This window comes from Arachis hypogaea, chromosome 9 (assembly GCF_003086295.3).
Source record: "Arachis hypogaea cultivar Tifrunner chromosome 9, arahy.Tifrunner.gnm2.J5K5, whole genome shotgun sequence".
NCBI lineage: Eukaryota > Viridiplantae > Streptophyta > Magnoliopsida > Fabales > Fabaceae > Arachis > Arachis hypogaea.
In genome coordinates, this window is record NC_092044.1 from 2,957,259 (window position 1) to 2,978,250 (window position 20,992).

The 20,992-nt window shown below is 27.4% G+C and overlaps 1 protein-coding gene across 1 annotated transcript; it reads left to right on the forward strand.

The window, feature by feature from the left end:
* The first annotated feature begins 7,293 nt into the window (after nucleotides 1–7,293).
* On the forward strand, nucleotides 7,294–8,389 carry LOC112712788 (dehydration-responsive element-binding protein 3). The gene has a single exon (XM_025765706.2). It carries the CDS (start codon nucleotides 7,351–7,353, stop codon nucleotides 8,128–8,130), a length of 780 nt encoding a protein of 259 aa, XP_025621491.2. The 5' UTR covers nucleotides 7,294–7,350; the 3' UTR covers nucleotides 8,131–8,389.
* The last annotated feature ends 12,603 nt before the right edge of the window (nucleotides 8,390–20,992 follow it).

Genomic DNA, 20,992 nt, shown 5'->3' on the forward strand with positions numbered 1-20,992 from the left:
TTCTTAATATAATCTAACGATACTAAATTAATATATTTTTATAAATATATTTGTTCAATATCTAATTAGATATGCTAGGTGTTATGTATGTCTATATCATCAATTGTTGACAAAAATTGATATGTGAGTGACTGAAGGACAAAAGTAATTAATTTATAACTTTTAAAAGACTAATTTAATTGATAAAATCTTTTAAGAATGAATTTAAAAAAAATATTTTTTTAGTGACTAATAATAATAATAATAATAATAATAATAATAATAATAATAATAATAACTTTTCCATAGGGTAGTGTTAGTGAGATAATCCATAGGACTCTTGAATAAGAATAACAAGTGCTAAAATACTACTTGAATAAGAATGGGAAAAAAAGTCACGTTAATTAATTAATTTTCTCTATGCTACTTTAATTTATTATGATGATGTAATTATTAGTCAATAAGTAAGAAATAAACAATTACGGTAAAGATTATTCCATTAATTATCAAGTTTACATTAAAAAAAAAAGTATGTATCTCAGTGCATAACAAACCTATTTAAGATAATCAACCACGTGATAATATGAAAGATCTAAACTGTTAGAATATCGAAATCCCTTGCCTAAGTTAACCATTTACTAACTCAAATTAAATGATCGATCATGTGATCAAGACAGTGTTGGATTCTCATTTTTTAAAGGCCTTATGGCTATCGAATCTTCCATCTTTTTTTCTTAAATTATGTCCACGTTAGTTTGATGCATTATGGAAACCAACCCCTTAAAAATAAAAATAAAATAAAAAAGATAAGACTTTTCAAGTAACGACCTTTAATATTATTTCTTTATGAGTACCATGGTCTTGCTAATAAGTAGCGTCTATTGATGCATATAATATTTTAATATAAAATTATGTAAATTTATTTTATATATTTTTTTGAAAAAATTATATATTAAATGTGTATTTTCTATTTTGTTAATACTAAAAAGATAAAAAAAAAACAAAATTTATTTTATTTAATATTTGTTAATTATTATAATCATTAATAATTAATAAATATTAAATAAATTAAATTCAAACTGTTTTTGACAATTTTGTTGGTTACTTTCTATTTTATATTCAAGACATGCCAATTGCTTGGTACATAATGGAAAGTTTGGAAACCAAACATGAGGATGGTTCTTTATTTTTTTTTTTTAAAAAAGACTTTTCAAGAAACCAGCTCAATTATTTTTCTTTTGCAAGTAAACATGTCATACTGTATAAGAGTAGTGACAAATTGGAAAAAAAATATAAAAAAAACACCCTTACATGTGAGGCTAATTTTTGTTTTTATATAAAAAATATTATTATTTTTGTAAAAAATGAAATTATTTTTTATAATTATAAATAGGTAAATTTTGTAAGCAAAAAATCAACATATAAAAACGTATTGTTTACGTGATAACATTTCTGTGTGTTGAACACATGATAATATTCTAATTTTTTATAATATTATAATACATTTTATTTGTCAATATTCAAATAAAACACTATCTATTAAAAATAATTTCTGTACATGAAAATTTGGTACCCATCAATTCGTCAAAATTAAGATGTATCTCAAAATTCAACAAGTATTTTTTTAAAATATATTTATAAATCGTCTTTCCAAATTGGAATCTTATGTTAGCCACCATGATTTCTTTAGACCCATTTTATTTTATTAGAAACTTAATTAAGAAGATCCATCTTTTGCTTGGTCATAATTAAACAACTTCCTAGTTTTCTTGATTTGTCCTATACCTTTTGTAATTTCGAGGCGTGAGAATGATTATGTGTATGTGAGACAAATGCTAATCATAATGAAAACTTGCTATTACTAATTATTTATATTCCCGGGGTCCATTATAAAATGTTATTACTATTGTTAGGATTTGGTTGAATTAGTCCCACATTGCTTAGGATAGCAAATGGAGTGGGTGGCCTAGGCTATAAATATGAGGCTAAGTTCTCCATTTGTTTTTGCACCAGTCAGAAACACTTTAAGCTTGTATCTGATTTTTCTTTTCCTCTGTACTCTTTGATTAGAGAGTGTTGTGAGGTGTAGTTAGATATTTGCTTTGAAAGAGTGTGGGTGTACTGGGGTGCCGGTGAGAGAAAGAAGTCTATGTGTTGTAACAATTTTCACATAGTGATATTCTCTGGTTGTCATTTGACAACGGCCGTGGTTTTTTCTCCGGTAATTGGAGTTTCCACGTTAAATTCTTGTGTTGTGATTGTGTCTATTTTATTTCTCTGTCAAAGGTGTTTTCTCAAGGGGGAATTGTGTCTTATTCCCAACAACTATTAATACTTGTCTTTTTTTTTCCCAAATTAAAATAGCAATTAAATAAGACTTCCATTCCACAAGCCAATGGTTCATGTCAGTGTCAGTGGTTGAATCACAGCATTAAAAAAAAACATTATTTTGTAATATTATTGTACCATATATAGTGTTTACTAATTAAAGTGGTAATGCATATGTGTGGCGTATTTGGAATAATTAACGATATAAAAACCACTAATTATAAAGTACTTCAATTTGTGTTAAAATTAAATAGTGAATTTGATATTTTAACTTCCATTATATACAAGAATGCCAAAACAATAATTCACGTTGAAGTGTCACATCTAATAATACATTTTAAGAACTATATTAGGGTCGTTAAAATGGATTAAACTTATCGAGTCAGTCTGTTTATTTATTTAAATAGGTAGATTTTGTCTCTAAAATTAAACTCGTTTAAATTTTAGACTAAACAGACTAAATTCAATTAACTCAAAAAAATGACGAGTTAAACATATTAGCCCGCGAATTAAACAAGTGGTCTGTTTATTTTTTTAAAAAAAGTTGTACTTTTAGCCGATATTTTTCCTGGTCCAATTCAAAAATTCGACTCATCAACTAAATTTTTTTTAAGGTTTTTGACTTAAAAGTAATATTTTTTATTAAAATATTTTTTAAAAGATAAAATAAAAGAATAAACGGAATGACCTGTTTAACATATCGAACTGACTATAAACGGTCCAAATTAAAAAATTATAGTCCGTAAATAAAATAAATTTAAACGGACCAGACCTAAATAAATCACACTAATTTAACAGCCTTAAACTATGTTCCTAAATTCTAACTCCTAAGCCTCTTTAGAGCATTTACATTAATGCTTTATTTTGAGTTGATAATTAATTCTTAATACACACATGACACAACTAAACAAGGCAAGCAAGAAAAATGGTAGAAATTTTCTTCATCTTTTATAAGAAACTATAATTAAGACCCTAATAATAATGGGTCTGTTGGACAATCAAATTCATTCCTAGTATTATTGCTACCTATGGTAGAGATATGGCCTATTATTAGATATGTTCATTCCTCATTACTCATAAGAAAGAAGGACATAATATAGGATAAGATTCTAATTCCTTCATTATCATCCTAACAAGTCATTATTATCTAAAACATTAATGCAAACAAAAAAAAAAAGAAAATAAACCTAAGAGGAAGACAAGGAAAACCAAAGACAAGGACAAATGGTGTATTAGTCTTTGTCCATGCTTGTGGAACACCAATTGGCTGTGGATGTTTTATTACAACTAATAACAAAAGTGAGTAATTACCTTTTTGAACATTAAAAGAAAGTAAAAATTCAAGTGTAGTTGACTTCATATGAACTTGATAATTGAAAGTGATTAAATAATTTAATTGATTTGACTAAATTTTTATCTAATAATTTTTTATTATCAACTTCACGTAAATTTTCATCTTAAGGTAAATATGGTTTTCTTGATTTTTTTTAACAAATAAATCAACGTTAGATTTCTACTATTATAAAGTAATTGTCTAAAAATATAAAATAACATCGTGCTCTCCAAAAATTTGTTTCATCCGAAAATTAAAGACACATCGAAATTATTCCTAAAATATGCATTTTTGATAAAAAAAAATAAAAAATTTTCAGAAATTACAATATTTTTTTATAAATCCTATTCAATCTTCTCTAAAATAATGTATAATTTATCTTTTATAATGCGTCAATTTTTTATTAGTTAATATTTTAATTTAATTATTAACTATATTTATAACTTGAGTTGCTTAAATTTAACTAAAATGGATATTTTAACTATAATAGAATTAATTATAATTAACTTATTATAATAGATTATTATATAATTTTTAAAAATATTAATAAACAAATTTCTCTCTTTCAAATCTTTTTTCTATCAAACAAAACAAAAAGCTAGGCATGATATATAGATATTTAATTAACTACAGTGGTAAACAAGATTGAATCCAAAATCAGGATTTAAATATAAATATCAGTAATAAAAAAGATAAAGAAAAAACTGACTCTTCCATAACTTACATTATAATATATTTTTTATGTGGGCTTTTCTCTTTTAAGAATGAAATAGATTGCCGTTGAAAATAACGAAGCTAAAAACATAAGAAAGTTTAAAGTGTGAAAGACATATGTATGTTGGGGGAGAAATTTGTTTGTTAATATTTTTAAAATATTAACTAATAAAAAATTAAAATATATCATTTGGATAAGTTATATATTATTTTTTAAAAAGAAAATTGATAAAATTCACGTATTTCCTTTTAGAAAACTTTCATCCAAAATTAAATTTTTTGGGGGCTAAAGTCTTATTTCTACTCCTTTTATTTCATATCTCAAAATTGATCAAATATTTGAAAGGGTCTGATTATTTACAATAATTATGTTGAGTTTTAACTCGGTGTTGTATTTTGTTTTTTAAATAGAATTATCTACATTTAAATCAATTAAATTCAACAATTAAAAATTAGCAAATTGAAGATGGATAATATTAAGACCACTAGCTAATTCATAAATTAAGACCCTTATTACTACACTAATTTCTCATTAATCATTTAGTTGGCATATTTTCTAAAATAACATTATTTATACATAAAATACATTTAAAAAAATAAATATCAAAATAATATCAACTAATTTAATGAGAATAGATTCACACATAATTATTTTTATATGAAATTATTAGTTAATAATTATTAAATAATTTAATATTTTTAATTAAATTATTATTTAATAATTTTTAATTAATAACTTTATATGAAGTTAAACATTTCACGTAAATTTTTATTTTTAATAAAAGATAAAAATTTATTTATAATTAATTTTATAAAAAATTAATAATTAAAAATTATTAGATAATAATTTAATTAAATTTATCTGATTATTTAATAATTTTAACTATTAATTTTATATAAAATTATCTTAATTTTCACCAAAATAAAATATAGAAAAAGAAAAAGAGAATTTGAGGGTTGAGGCCAACGGCAACGGACACAAGAAAGGTGAGATGTGGACTTAGGCAAATAAGTGATGAGGTGGCATTTAATGAACGTTGTCAGTGCTATTTTCTCTCTTGTGGGGCCCTCTTCTTCTTAGTGACTCATTCCTTCATCACACCCTTTCATATAAACACTACTTGTCAAAATTTAATATCATCTTTCACCCACTATTTTTATTGCTTTCTTTTTTATCATTGGCATTTTCTTAATTAACTTAAGTTATATATTTAATGTACGGAAAATAGTAATGATTATTTGAATTAAGAAAAAGAAAGAAAAGAGGGAGACAATCAAAATCGCTTTCCACTCTGCACATAAGTCCATGCACACAAACTTCCACTGCAGACTTTGTCACTCAGATACACAATTTCAATCTCACTTTATAAATTCAAAAACGTTAGGGTTATATGAAAAATCAGTTATTAAAATAATTTAGTATGAAATGTATATTAAAATATAGGTTTAATTAAATATATGAAACTATATTTTTAATTATGTTTTTATACTTTTTTTTTTTTCAATTGATCCCTGCACTGCTTTAATTTATAATTAAGTCTTTTCTAGTGTAAAAAATATTAGAGTTAATTGAATATTTTTTTCACAAATTAAAGGTATTTATAAGTAAAAACTTAATTAAATAGTTGACTGCATGTATTTTGGTCAAAATATTATGTTAATTTTAACATTTTTAATATGAAAAAGACGTAATTATAAAATTAAAAGCAGTGTAGGGATTCAATTGAAAAGAAAAAAAAAGTATAAAGACCTAATTAAAAATTTGGTAAAACTATAGGGACCAACAAAGTAATTAAACCTAAAATATATTAAAAATAAATTAAATAATATATATTTATATATAACTATATAATAATTAATTTCTTATATACACACAATAATACTTTTGTTATAAATTTCATCAAATCACAAAAAAAATTAATCTTAAAAATATTATTCATGTTTATTTTTACCGAATTAAAGTCTCTACAATTTAATTTATTGGCCAATGATATATTTTTAAATAAAATTTAAATTTGGAACGAATTAATATTTAATATGTTGAAATTAAAGATACAGTAAAAAAACAAAAAATTCTCATAATTTTTTATGAAAAATAAATAACAAAGCTTCTTAACAAAATAATTTTAAGAGATTGGATAATTCATAATTTTTTTTATTAACAATAGTCATTTTAAGAGAAGAAAATTTATATATATATATATATATATATTCATATGATTTAATTAATTTTTAATATATATTTTATATAAATAATTAATTTAATAATTAATTTTTAAATATATATAAACATCAGTTAGATTAAGTATTTATTAAAAAAAATAGCTAATTATTGATTTATTGTTTTGTAAATATAGAAGTGAGACTCAAACTCGTGAATATGAAAACTATAACGAGTATGAAAACTATAACGAATTAGGTAAAAATTTAGATACAGTCGACTTCATATAAAGTTGATAATTAATGGTCGTTAAATGATTTGACTCATTTGACTAAATTTTCGTCAATTTTTACAGAGGAATTATCTTTGAAAGAGTATAAAAATTGAAAGAAAAAGTATAGGGTACCAACATATTATCTGCCAACTTCTGCCAATTCTTATTTATAATTATATTTCATGAAAGTGTGTTCGTGGATGTATCTAATAATTAATATATTTTAAATACATATATAAAGAGACACATCCAGAAAATATATCTATAAAAACACTTCTATTAAACACAGCTATAAAAAAGACATTTTTATTGGACACATCCACAAACACACTTCCATGAAACACAATTATAAATAAGAGTTGGCAGAAATTGGTAGATATGCTGTTGGTAACGTAGCGGAACCGTAATTGAAAAACATATTATTGGTACTTGGTAGGTTAAGTGTCACTATAGAGAGAGAGCGTATACCGTATCCTTCCTTTATTCACTTCTACTACTTATACCCTTCTCTTCTTCTCTCTTTTCAGTTTACTCTTTCTCTTCTCTTCTTCTAGTTCCACAATGACACAAACAACTTCATCATCTTCATCTTCTTCTTCTTCAGAAACATCTACTACCAGCACCATTTCACCACCACCCTCACCTTCACCCTCCTCATCTTCTTCTTCTTCCAAGAAGCAAAAAACAGAGCATGCCAACAAGGACCCCAAGAGACCAAGAGACTGCAGCAAGCACCCCCTCTACCATGGCGTCCGCAAGCGCAATTGGGGCAAATGGGTCTCCGAAATCCGCGAGCCTCGCAAGAAATCTAGGATTTGGCTTGGAACTTTCGCCACGCCGGAGATGGCTGCCAGAGCACACGACGTCGCCGCCTTGTCCATCAAAGGCCAGTCCGCCATCCTCAATTTCCCCGAACTCGCCGGGACACTCCCTCGTTCCGTCACGTGTTCCCCACGTGACATTCAGGCTGCAGCCACAGCCGCAGCCTCCATGGTCAAATTTGACTCTATTGCTGCTGCGGAACAGCCTCAGCACCACCCAGACACGTCTGATGATGCTGAGACTTGCTCGCAGCAGCAAGAGGCAGAACCATCGTCATCATTGTCAATGTCTAGAGAGACGGATTCGTCTGAACTGAGCGAGATAGTTGAGCTTCCGAACATTGAAGATGATGAAGGGTTTGACTCGGTTGAGTCATCAAGGAGCGAGTTCATGTGGTTCGACATGGTCGATAACTGCAATGGTTGGGTGTATGATCCTCCAATGGGGTTAGAGGGTGCTGAATTCTGCGCAAATTTCATTGCTGATAGTAACTCTTTGATACCCATTTGGGATGATTGAAAATTTGGATCTTTTTTTATATTCACTTTGCTTCACCACTTTTGGCACTGTCATTGTACTATAGAGTAAGTCCTCTCTTGTTTTTTCTTTTCTTAACCATATGATATATATGATCATGTCATAATGTCATGTGGATAAGAAGAAAAAAAATAATAGATACAAATATATATATATATATATATATATATATATATATATATATATATTATTAAATTGGATTATATATAAACTTTTAATAAAATTGACTATTTTGTGCCTATTTCTAATTTTTCTATTCTAATGTTAGTATATTTGTTTTTTTTTTAATCCTTTTCTTTTCTAAATTATTAGAAAGGTTCCATTATTAACAGATAGGTATCTTCAATGGTGTGTTTGGCTACATTTGATGGGAGGGTCACTTCCATGGCTGTGAATATATACTTCAATATATCTATTATTCATATCACATAACTTACCAGCTATTACTCTAGCAACTTATGTTGAAGAATTCAACTATTTATTATTCTCTCTTTCAGTATTAGAGTATTTAATTATTTGGTAGCTTCTTTTATTATATACTAGTAAAAAAGATGTGAATGGTGAATAAATTACAAAAATACTAGAAAGACAAAAAAAAAAAACAATCAAAACTTATTTTGTTTAATATTTATAAATGTTAAATAAAATAAATTTTGACTATTTTTAGTTAACTTTTTTTATTATCAAATATTTTCGATAAATTATTATTGTTACTTTAACTACATTTGGTAGTACTGATTTGTACAGATTTTATTTTGAGGTTGATGCTTCCTTCTTTTTTACTTAGTTAAAGATTTTGCAGTTTTCATTGCCTGAGGGGGAATTAGGTCAAAATTAATTAATGAGATTTATTGTATTAGAAGGAAAAAAAAATGGCCACCTGTGAAAGTGAAGGTTAGTGAAATAATTAATTGGGCTAATTAATTTTAAGTAGACATGGCTTGAATGTGAAAATAATATTAATATCATTCAACAATGACTATGTCAAGTTATGAAATTAATACACCAATAGAAAATAAATAATTAAATATTTATTCTGGATAGGTGGCCAGTGATTCAGTTTTTTGGTGTATCAAACTAGCAACTGACATTAAGAACAAGTTGTTTTGCAGTTTTGGATCAGAAGTTGATTTGCATTTAAAATCTGTAAACGAATTTTAGAAAGAAAAAAAAATCAAGTTGAATTCCATCCTTTCATATTGTGACAAAATTATTTCTCTTAAAAACTTAAACTAATAATAAAAGGAGATATATACATCAGGAGTTATTTTTGCATAATAGACGTTTTTTATTTGTCTTAATTTGATTTTTTTTATTTTTAAAAAAAATTAAACTCTAAATATTTTGAATTGTAAACATTTTAATATCATATTATAAAATTATTTTTTTTAAAAAAACTTAAATTAAAATTAAATAGTTGTATCTATAGCACATATCTAACATACTAAGTGTATAAAATTTAATTTGATGTAAATGCTTATTCACCATCATTTTAAACTTGTCTTTTTAGACATATATATTCAATTTGGTAATATTAGAAAAAAAAAACAATAAAAACTTATCTGATTTCATATTTTTAATTATTATTAGAATTAATAAATATTAAATAAAATAAATTTTAATTATTTTTTATTAATTATTTTTTGTTATTAAATATTTCTGTATTTAACTAATTTAAATTGAAAACAAAAAGTTAACGGCAAGACACACAATTTTCATCTATTGTATTTATAAAAGGGGCTTTTATTGATGAAGTTACTTAAAAGTAGATATTTTTTAATTTTATCTTCAATAAATGCACTATGTACAAAAACATTGAAAACTTTAAAATTTTCAATTTTTTATTAAAAACTTTTTATATTTAACACCTTATAACAAGTATCCTTTTGTTAGTTAAATCCTTATAAAAATACCTTTTAGAAACTCAGTTCTCATTTTTCACAACGTTTTCAAAATATTTACACTCAAGACAAGACTTAAATTAACTAAATAATTATGAGTACGCTTTCTCTTATTATTTTAACATAATTATTGGTGAAAATTCAGGTGCAGTTAACTTCACATAAAGTTGATAATTGAGAGTTATTAGATAAAAATATAGTCAAATCAATCAAATTATCTAACAGCTCTGAGTTATCAAAGTCGACTGCATAAGTTTTCACTGTAGATTTATATAAAAAAAATTAAATATCACATAATATTATATGGTAGAAATTCAGGTGCAGTCGACTTCACGTGAAGTTGATAACTGAGAGTTATTAAATTATTTGACTAAATTTTTTTTTAACAGCTCTCAACTATCAACTCCATATAAAGTCGACCTGAGTTTCAACATATTATATATTATGTCTGTTATTGATGAAGAGACTATTTAAAATGAATAAATTAAAGTACTGAGAATTGGTAACTAATCCTTTTATTCAAGTATTAATTAAACAAAGAATTGTCACTAATAATAAACAAAAGTTTTACTTTAATATATATAATAATAACAAGTCCTAGAACGTATTAGAAAGCAAAGGATCATTGACCCCTTCTCACGGTATACACATCTTTAATTAATTTCTTTCATTTGGTAGGAAAAAAAGAGAAAGAGTTACCCCATTCAACGGGTAAGGGTAGTATATGGTACATTGAGGAAGATTCCTAATAATATAAACATTTTTCCATTCCATAAGCCATAATTAATTTACAATATGATAAAGTTTGTCGTGACATGATTCATGTGACATTCTAAATAATGTACGATAGTTGTTGGTTGTCTACAAGTTCCCCCTCTTTATATTTTCTTCATTTGTCTTTACAGTTGAGCATGATTTGATATGTCCATATAATCTTAAAACAGTAACATACTCCTTTCTATAACATTAATTAATTAAAATCTTAACTAATAATAATGCACTATAGTTGGTGCCTATTATATATATGTCTAATTAACTTCATTTTTATATATTTTGTTTAATTTGTTTTGATTGAAGAAGCTTAATTAATATATGTTGATATAAATGCTGGCCGGTATTCTTAACATAGTAATATGCTATTTGCATAAAATTGATATCACAACTGTATTATTTATTAATTTTAATTTATAGTTAAGTTGTGTCACCAAAACCTCTTTTTTAACGAACATTTGGGATCAAATAATGGTATATCTAAATTAAATAATACATTTTCTAATCAATTATACCAAAAACTAAGCTTTTAATAAAATATAACTTGTTGAATAAATTATAATATCAGAATTATTTATTGTTTCTTTCTATTGCCAAATATTTATATATAAAATTTAATAAACATATGTCACATATTCTGATTAAAAAAAATTCAGAGAATACTAGATGACTAATATTTTTAGTTAAAAAAATACAGAGTTGGCTAATGTTAATTCAAATAAAAAATTTAAATACAAGCGAAAAAATATATATTGGCCAGATAATATTTCTTAACAAAAAAAAAAACTAAAATCTTAAATTTTCAATATATTAAAATTTAGATACCTTTTCAATCTTTGGCTTGGTAAAGTAACCTACTAGACCACTTCAAGTAGTCCTCACATACACTAATTGTAACGCCGTTATATTATATATATATATATATATATATATATATATATATATATATATATATATATATATATATATATATATATATATATATATTTTTAACGTTTAATTATTTATAATTTTACTGAATTTTTAATTATATTTTTTATATTTTTTTCATTTTAATTAAATCTTTATATCATATTAAATTTTATAACTACATTTTTACTATAACAAAAAATTATAATTTAATAAAATATTTTTTTAAATAAAATAGAATATTCAATCAAATATTAGATATATTTAATTTATTTAACAGAATATTTTATTAATTTTAATATTTTTATCACAATGATAGAGACTTAATTATAAATCTAATATGGTATAAAAATTTAATTAAAAAAATATAAAAATTTAACTAAAAATTTGATAAAATTATAAAAATCGAAAGAATAATTAAACCTATTTTTAATTACATGAATATAGATAATTTTTATTCCTTTTAATATAACACTTTATGTGACTTTCCTTTATACCCTCTATAATTTATAATACTAACAAATATATCTCAAATAAAGATAATGTGGTTAAGTTCAGAAATTAGATTGTATATCTGTAAAAATCTTACAAATTATAACATTTAATTAAATAAGTATAAAATTCTTTTATATATCATCCATACATATCAGTAAAATTGTTATTTTATTGTTTTTTCACAAATCATTTATAAATGTAATTTTTCCCACAAACACATTTTCATTCTCATTATGGGTCCACATTCCTTATTTCCCGCAGGGGTTCAAATCTACAAGGACGCCCACAGGATTTTATTAAAAAACACAAAACAGTGCAAGTAAAGGAAAAAGAACACGGTATATTATAATATAATTTAATAACACATTTTTGAAAAAAAAAAAGAAGGGGGGGGGGGGGTGGATGACAATGTGTGTATGTGGCCGAGCTTATATATATGTTTTATAAATTAATTATTTAGGTATTTAAGTAAATTAATATTCATGGCTATTTAGTGGGGATCTCATTCTCCCATCCTACCCCATATATATGTACTAAATAATGGAAACTTTTCCTCATTCATATGAGGGCCAAAATAGTCCACATCCTCGTGTAAGTAGGTTTTTTAATTGGTTTAAAATTGTTGTTGCAATCGTTGCTAGCTAGTATCCTTCAATTACATATTTTCCAAGCTATTTTTATATTTCAAATTAATGAAATTAAATTATAGAGTAAATTATATGTAGGTTGTATTACTAAAAGGAAAAGTATAGGGAGCCAATGACCTAAGCGTATAATGTGTACAATAGAGGTTTTGGAAGTATTAGAGATATGACCATTAGTGTTACATTATCCTGTAAGTTACACTTTTGGAATTAGTGAGTTCATGACATAGTATTAGAGTTCTAGATCCGAAAGGTCAAGGGTTTAATCTTTGATGAACTCCAAAATCAACTTAAGTTTTTGGAATGAGTAATTTTATGACATGAGATGTTTATTATCCCTGGTACTCGGATGGTTATTCTGGATAGTATGAGTGATGTTCATTTTATTCATGGACCAAGAATTTAGCCTATTATACACATTGTACGCTTAGACCATTGACTCTCTAGCACTATTCTTACTAAAAAGATAATTAAAATCTACATTAAGATAAAACACTCAAATAAATTAAAGCCATACAAATATTATATAAATCACCTAAAATTAAAAATGTTACGTGAATATTCCTATTTATGCTATTATATAAATTAAATTAAACATTGTCAAATTACGAATTGTAATCAAATTAGCCTATATCAATTTAATAATATTTAGGTAAATTGATGCAAGTAGCTCCGATTTATTAAGGGAGCATATTGTTTTGAGATCATCATAATAAATATACAAGTTATATCGATTTAGTTTATAATTTTTGTACATGATAAATTGAATTAGGTAAATTTGAATTACTCATAATAAATCGACAAATGGTAATTTGATTTATATATATACACGTGCTTTCCATGTAATTTTATGAGTCATAATTTGATTTATATATATACATGCTTCAATGTAAATTGACTCACTCATTCGATTTACACTTAAACTCATATATATAGAATTTAAATTCACTTGATTCAAATTATTTTTTATCATACTATACTCCACCAAAGTCGAAAATTCAGAAAAAGTAAGACAAATTATACTATAAAATTGATACTGCGAAAATGAAAGATGATCCAAATTAAATCTGCTAGTAGCGTGCATGAAGAGATTAGTAAACAAAATTATTTTTTTATTTTTTTAAGAAATTAAAAATTGTTAGTGATATTAAATCGCTAAGGTAGCATTTATTTTTCGAGACAAGACACAGAGACATGGACAGTACATGTTTAAATTGTGTTTGGAAGCAGAGACATGGACACGGAACATATTGTCTTCGAGACAGTTTTTTATATTTTTGTGTCCACTCTTTTACGAAGGACCATGATGGACACGAAATTTGGAAAAGTGGACACGGACTTTTTTATAAATTTTGTTTTTCTTTTTGTCCATAGATATTTTTTATTATTCCACTATTATCCCTTTTTATTTTTCCTATAATTAGTCTTAAAATTTTTGAAAGATAAATATTATTAAAGGTAAAATTAATCTTTTAAAATGCTAAAAAATAATTTATAAGTTGTAATTGATTTTATATAATTTAAAGAAAAATAAGTTTTTAGATTAAAAAAAATTAGTTTTCTAAATAAAAATAAATTTTTATATGCAAAACTAATTTTTTTTCATATAAAAACGGATTCTTTTTTGAAAGTGATTTTTTTTTAAATTAATTTGGCTTATTAACTTAAACAAAATTTTTTCTTAATCAAACTCATAGCTATTTTTTTTATTGATCTTAACTATGTATTCCTACATATTAATAATAAATTTAAAAATAAAATAAATATATTTATAATTTTTATTTTAATATAAATTCTATTATATATCTTTTTATTAAAATTTTTGGTCTCTTCAAACATTTTTTCAAGTTTGGTTGTATTCTCATTCTCTATTAAATTAGTTTGTATTTGATGTAAAAAATTTGAAATCATATGGTTATTTTAGTCATTTCATATAATATTTTAGTTCTGTCCATATGTGTATCCAAACATAATACTGAACATTATATTAGTGTCTTGTACATCGTATCCAAACACAATACACAAATAATAATTTTTAGTGTCTCTGTCCTATTGTCTCTGTCTCAGTGTCATGTTCTGTCCTGTCTCTAAAAATAAACACATCCTTAGAACTTGATTATTAGAATTATTAGAATATCTAAACTTCAAGTAGCAGTTAAAGTAGTATTCATTTAGGACTAGTAGTATGTTAGAAGATTGATAGTGATATTAAACTGTCTAAAACATAAATATTATCATTATTAGAATCTTTAAACCTTGAATAGTAGTAAGAGTATTGATATAGAGATAGTAGTGTCTTAGAAAATTGAAATCACAAATGTATATTGAATAAAGAGTAACTAAGTGTGTTAATGAGTAGATTTAATAGGTTTGGTTAGAGTTTTTAGTTTTCCATTGTTACAAGTTTAAGGAGATTAGAAATTTTATGAAGTTTAATTTAATATAACTTAATTTAAGTTAATCTAGATTTCAAACTTTGGATTATATGGGTAGCATAAGATTAGTAAGAATATAAAATGATTCAATTTATTTAAAAAATTGAATTATCAAAGGTTAGATTAGCGAGGCATTACAATGTTAGTTATATACTAAAGGGTTTAGATGTGTGCCCCAAATAGTAGGTTAACTATGTTGCGTTATAATTTAATTTAATTCTGGTTAAAGTATTTTTCGATTAAAATTATCCGTTTTAGGTGATTTTGTTTTCTAAAGTGTTATGATTCGAGAATTTTTTTAATGTCATGCAGCCCACCGCTTTATCCCGAGTATAAGGAGGTAGCATGATATGCCGTTAGACGATAGGATCATATTGTACATGCAGAAGGCTGGCCTAGCCCATCTCGCGAGGCTCAACGACCTCAAGTTAGGTTGGATGAGCCATTAGTGAGTGCGTTTGTGGAGAGATAGCGTTGAGAGACGCATACATTTCACTAGCCATTTTGTGAGTGTACAATTATACTATAAGATGTAGCCTACCAGTTAGGTTCAAGGAATTGTTGGGTGTGTTGCTGCCACCAGAATGCATCGACAAGTTCACTATGAAGTGCACTTGGATGCTGGAGACATTCAATGACCTTTTCGATAGCACAAACGAGGAGATAACCAGGAGGTACGTGAGAGCGTACATCATGATGCTATTATCGACACAACTCTTCGGTGACAAGTCTAGTACCTGCATGCATATCAGGTGGCTGTTGTATGTAGCGAGGTTAGAGGACACGTGCAAATATAGTTAGGGATCTGGTTATACAGGTGCTTATGCCGTGTGGCCAACAAGCACGTGGTTAAGTTGGCAGGTCCACTACAGCCCCTCTAGTCAGGGATCTTCTGGTGGTGTCCGAGTTTTAGGCCGGATGAGTTTGACGCCTTTTACTGGGCCTTGGCGACGAGGTACTCAATTGATTACTAGTTTTTTTTGTGTTCCTATTTATCCGATTTTTTTACTTGTTGATAACATATCTTGGGTGGCAGGTAGTCAGGCTATCAGCCGACATAGAATGAGAAGGGATCTCGAGTCGCCCACTGCGGACTGAGGATATATTTATTTCATCCTGGCGATGTGAGATTCAGACACTTAAGCATTTTATTTTTCAGTTATTTTGTGTCGTTACTGGTCTTGAAGCCTTATTTTGGACCCATATTCCTTCTTTAGTTCGCTTGGATGCTGTACAAGTCACCGAATGTTGTATAGGTAATGCATCCCGAGATACTAGAGCCATGACACACAGCGTTATGGAGGTCTGTGACGGCATTGATCATAGAGTGGCATCTGGTGGATCGAATTCTACCACAACTTCGAGGAGTACAACATCGGCCACGACCCGCACTGAACATTGATTTTTTTATGTCAAAGGATGGTAGAGGTGGCGATCGGTGGTTTTTCATTACCTTGCAGAGTTGGCACACTCATTGGACCAACAGGGCGCAACATGTCTTACGGTTTGTGTTGTTCCTGATCCAGGTCCCTCTCATGCATGCTTAGAGTCGTGGCATCAGTATGGTAGGCAATTCTTGTTGCCTGAGCTATTCTTCGGAGACCACAAAGCAAACGCAATCCCAGCCGAGGCGTTGCAAAGAGGTCTAAGACAGGCTCCACATATGGATCAGGTGCCTGATGTTCTGGACAACCGTCGTAGTCATATACCCGAACCTCCGACCTTCATCTCGATGTTGAGTCTACTTCACATAGTCAATCCGATTAGCCAATCACACATTGCATGGTCTTCAGAGCAGAGGATGTCAAGCCGGTAGTCAAACTCGACCTCAGTCTTCGCATAAGCAATATTTACTAGAAACGTCCTAGCATCCTTGCCCTTAAATCTCTGGGCGAAATTTACCGCCACGTGTTGGATACAAAATGCCCGGTATGCAGTAGGTAGAAGCCAACCCCTATCAAGAGCCTCTAGTGCAGTCTTGATCCCGTTGTATCCATCCGATATAACTATAATAGCCGGTTGAGGCGTTACATGTTGCCGAAGGTGGGATAAGAAGAATGATTACGACTCCGCATTCTCACCCTCCACAAGTGCGAATGTGACAGAAATGATAATAGAATTTCCGTCCTAAGCAATCACAATGAGCAGTGTACCACCGTATTTGCCGTGCAAGTGGGTTTTGTCAACACTAACCAATGGCTTGCAATGACAGAAGGCCTGGATACAAAGTGGAAATATTCAAAAAAGATAGTGGAAATAAGCATGCGACTCATCAACTTGCCTACCCACTTGCACATGACTCGTTCTCAACATTACAACACTACCTGGCATTGTCATTTGTACACTTAGCACTCATCGCAGCAACTCATTATATGACTATTCTCAGTCTCCTTAAATCTGAGCTATGGCTTTCTGCTTAGCTAACCAAACTCTCCTGTAAGTCAGTTTAAAACCAAAATGGACCTCTGTCGCATTCAGCAGTACCTTGATCAACACCGCAACATCAGCTCTAATCATAGGCAGTATGAAGGTCGATATCACATGGTAATCAAGTCTCCTATGATCACTGGATATCGAAGTGGCCAGACAAGGATGCAGTCTATTGTACCATTTTACATCCCAAATACCTCTACACTGGCAGAGACTGATAAAAATCTACCTTGTGCACCCATTGTCGAATTCCTTATACTTCCTATGGTACTTACGATAATCAGATTCCAACACTTTATAATCAATCCCACGTCGGATGCTATAAGTCTTCATGGTTAGCGTATCTCCTCTTTATCCTAAAACTGCTGACCGACTAAAAACTCAACTAGTCCTCCTGTATCCTGTGTGTCTCTGGTCCCAAATCCGACAAGCACGCCAGTTATCCCCTTTTGTCTCATGGCATCCAAGTCCAAAGTTGTAAAGTGAGAGGAATATTGCTGAGTTCCTGAACTAGCCGCTCCACCAACCCCAGTTGGAGTACTACTTGCTATGTCTTCATCGCTATCATCGTCAATCGTGACGGGCTCCACATCATTATCATCATCATCCTATAGTACACCTTTCATACCATCCGGTGCTCCACCCTGTCGGAAATCCGGTACCACATTAGGAGTACCGATCATCACAATTGTAACATCACCGAAGGGTTCAGTATCGCCTACTTCTCCATCATGAGTGCGGTTTAAATCAATCACGAAGGAAGGAGAGGCAATCAAAACCATCTCAGGCTCAATCATGAGCACATATGAAGAGGCACCAATAGGCATCGAACTAGAGCACGCTACCGTGGTTGAAAGCTGAGGATTTTGGTTCGAACCTCCTAAACTAGAGACCACATCTACACGCTTGGTCAACAACTCAGGGGTCCTCACCTCAAAAAATTGCGAATGACAATGGAGCAGAAGTTGCAAATCTTCATTGTTGCCTATGACGAAAGAATCGTACTTCATGTCATCTCGCAACACAAAAATCAAAATTATGTAGAATAATTTCTCTACCCATTTCACGCCTTGTATCCCCAGTTTTTGAATTATAGTATTCTGAAATTTGGTGAAACTCGTTGAAATTTTGAGAAAAATACTAAGCGGATCCTTATTAGTAAATTTAATTCAAAACGTGTTTTTTTCTTAATCGATCCTCTAAAATGCACCAAAACTAAAAAATTATCATCACTAACCATTGTGACTTACACTATCATCAATATTTCACATTCAGCTCCTATTTATATACGTTGGTCTCATACTAAATCGAATCTTCAAATTTGTTTTATACATATAGCTCAATGCATAATAAATCGACAATGGTCGATTCGATTTACCATTGCCATCAAATATTTATAAATCGAATTTGTATAGTTTATTTTATTCTTGTACCATATAAATCAAATAGGTTTAATTTGATTTACTCTGATTTTTTCTAATTCGAATATGTTTCATTCAATTTATAGCGAAGACAACATTTTTATGTAAATCGAATCATTCCATTTTGATTTACTATTGTAATTTGCAAATTGAATTTAACTCATTCGATGACATGCATGGGGACATTTACACCAGACTTTTTATTTGGATGACCTATGTAATATTTAAAAGGTTTTGGTTTATTTGAATGTTTTATCTTCTACGTTACAACAACATAACATAAAACGTTATTTCACTAAATAGGATAGGCTAAATGAATTAAACAAAATTATTATATTCTATTATATATCTTATTTATATTAAGATTGTTTACACATAAATCTTTTTTACCAATTTATGTATCTATATTAATTTTTAAAATTTTGTATACTGTAATTTTAAATAAATTAGTTAATTTAAAAATTTTAATATATTAGACGACTTATTATTCAAATGTACTCATTTTTATTAGATTATTGTTATATTATATGGAGAATTATATTATATGTATATTAAAAATCAGTTATTTATATAAAATATATATTATAATTTAAATACATATTTACATATAAATATACGAAGATTGAATAATATTTTTTTTAGGATTAAGAGTGAAATTTGAATTCATAATTTTTAAATGAGTATAATAAAAATTATACTATTTAAGTTATAGTATGTTGGTGATGATGATTAAATGATTAATTAATTGTTATATGTCCGTTAATGTGTATAAATCATTTCCATATATATCATTAATGGGTATATAATTTATTAGCTCCTATTTCCCTCTCTCATGGATTTGATATGATATAGATATAGATATTTGTAATGTGTGTTATATATACATACACGTGGCACCATATTACTTGTTAATTGATTAATAACGTGATTAACAATAACGTTCGTATCTCTAATCTCTCCCAATTTTCTTAACTGATGCATTTGGCTAATTCAATCATTTTCCTTTTCAAATCAATTCACAATATTTGACTAATTAATTGCCTCGTTACAACTCTTCTACAAATTCCAATACAATTTTTTAACGCTCGGTTGAAAGGATTGACAGAAAGATAAAGAAAAAAGAAAAGCATGTCACAAAATTCAAAGACAGAAAAGCTAACCCCAAAAAATTATAAAAGGGATTATGTTTCGGAAAATGAGCCGTTGGGTTTTTTATGGATTTGAATATGAATATTTGTCACATACTCGCATGTCCCAATCGGAATATGCCGTTGTAATCATGTTTCGAAATTCTTTATGACAACACTCCTAACAAAGAAAATTAAATTTAAATAAAAATAAATAAATAAATGGGTTAGATAGAGCTCGTAGATTTGGAACACTTCACTGAATTCTAGAACATGAGAAATTGAAGTTTTCAATAAATTTTAAAAAGAATTTTAAGTGTTTTTAAAATACTAATATTTTAATAATTTAAATTATTAATCTTAATTATAAAATATATAATATTAATTAAAATTATTAGAATATTCGTGTTTTAAAAACACTTAAAATAAATTTTGAATGTAATATTTTAATTTTTAACAAATTTTTATTATTTTATAATTTTTTATGTAAATTGATTTTATATTAAAGGAGTAAAAATTTTTTATAATAACATTTTTTAAAAATAATATTTTTATAATAAATTTGCTAAAAATTTGTTTAGTTAACATGTATATTAAAAGTTTTATTAAATGTTGATATATAAAGAATTAATTTGTCTAACAAAAATAGTTCTTGATAAGTTCTAAAGTAATAAAAAATTATTAGAGTTAAAATTATCTTATTAAAATTCA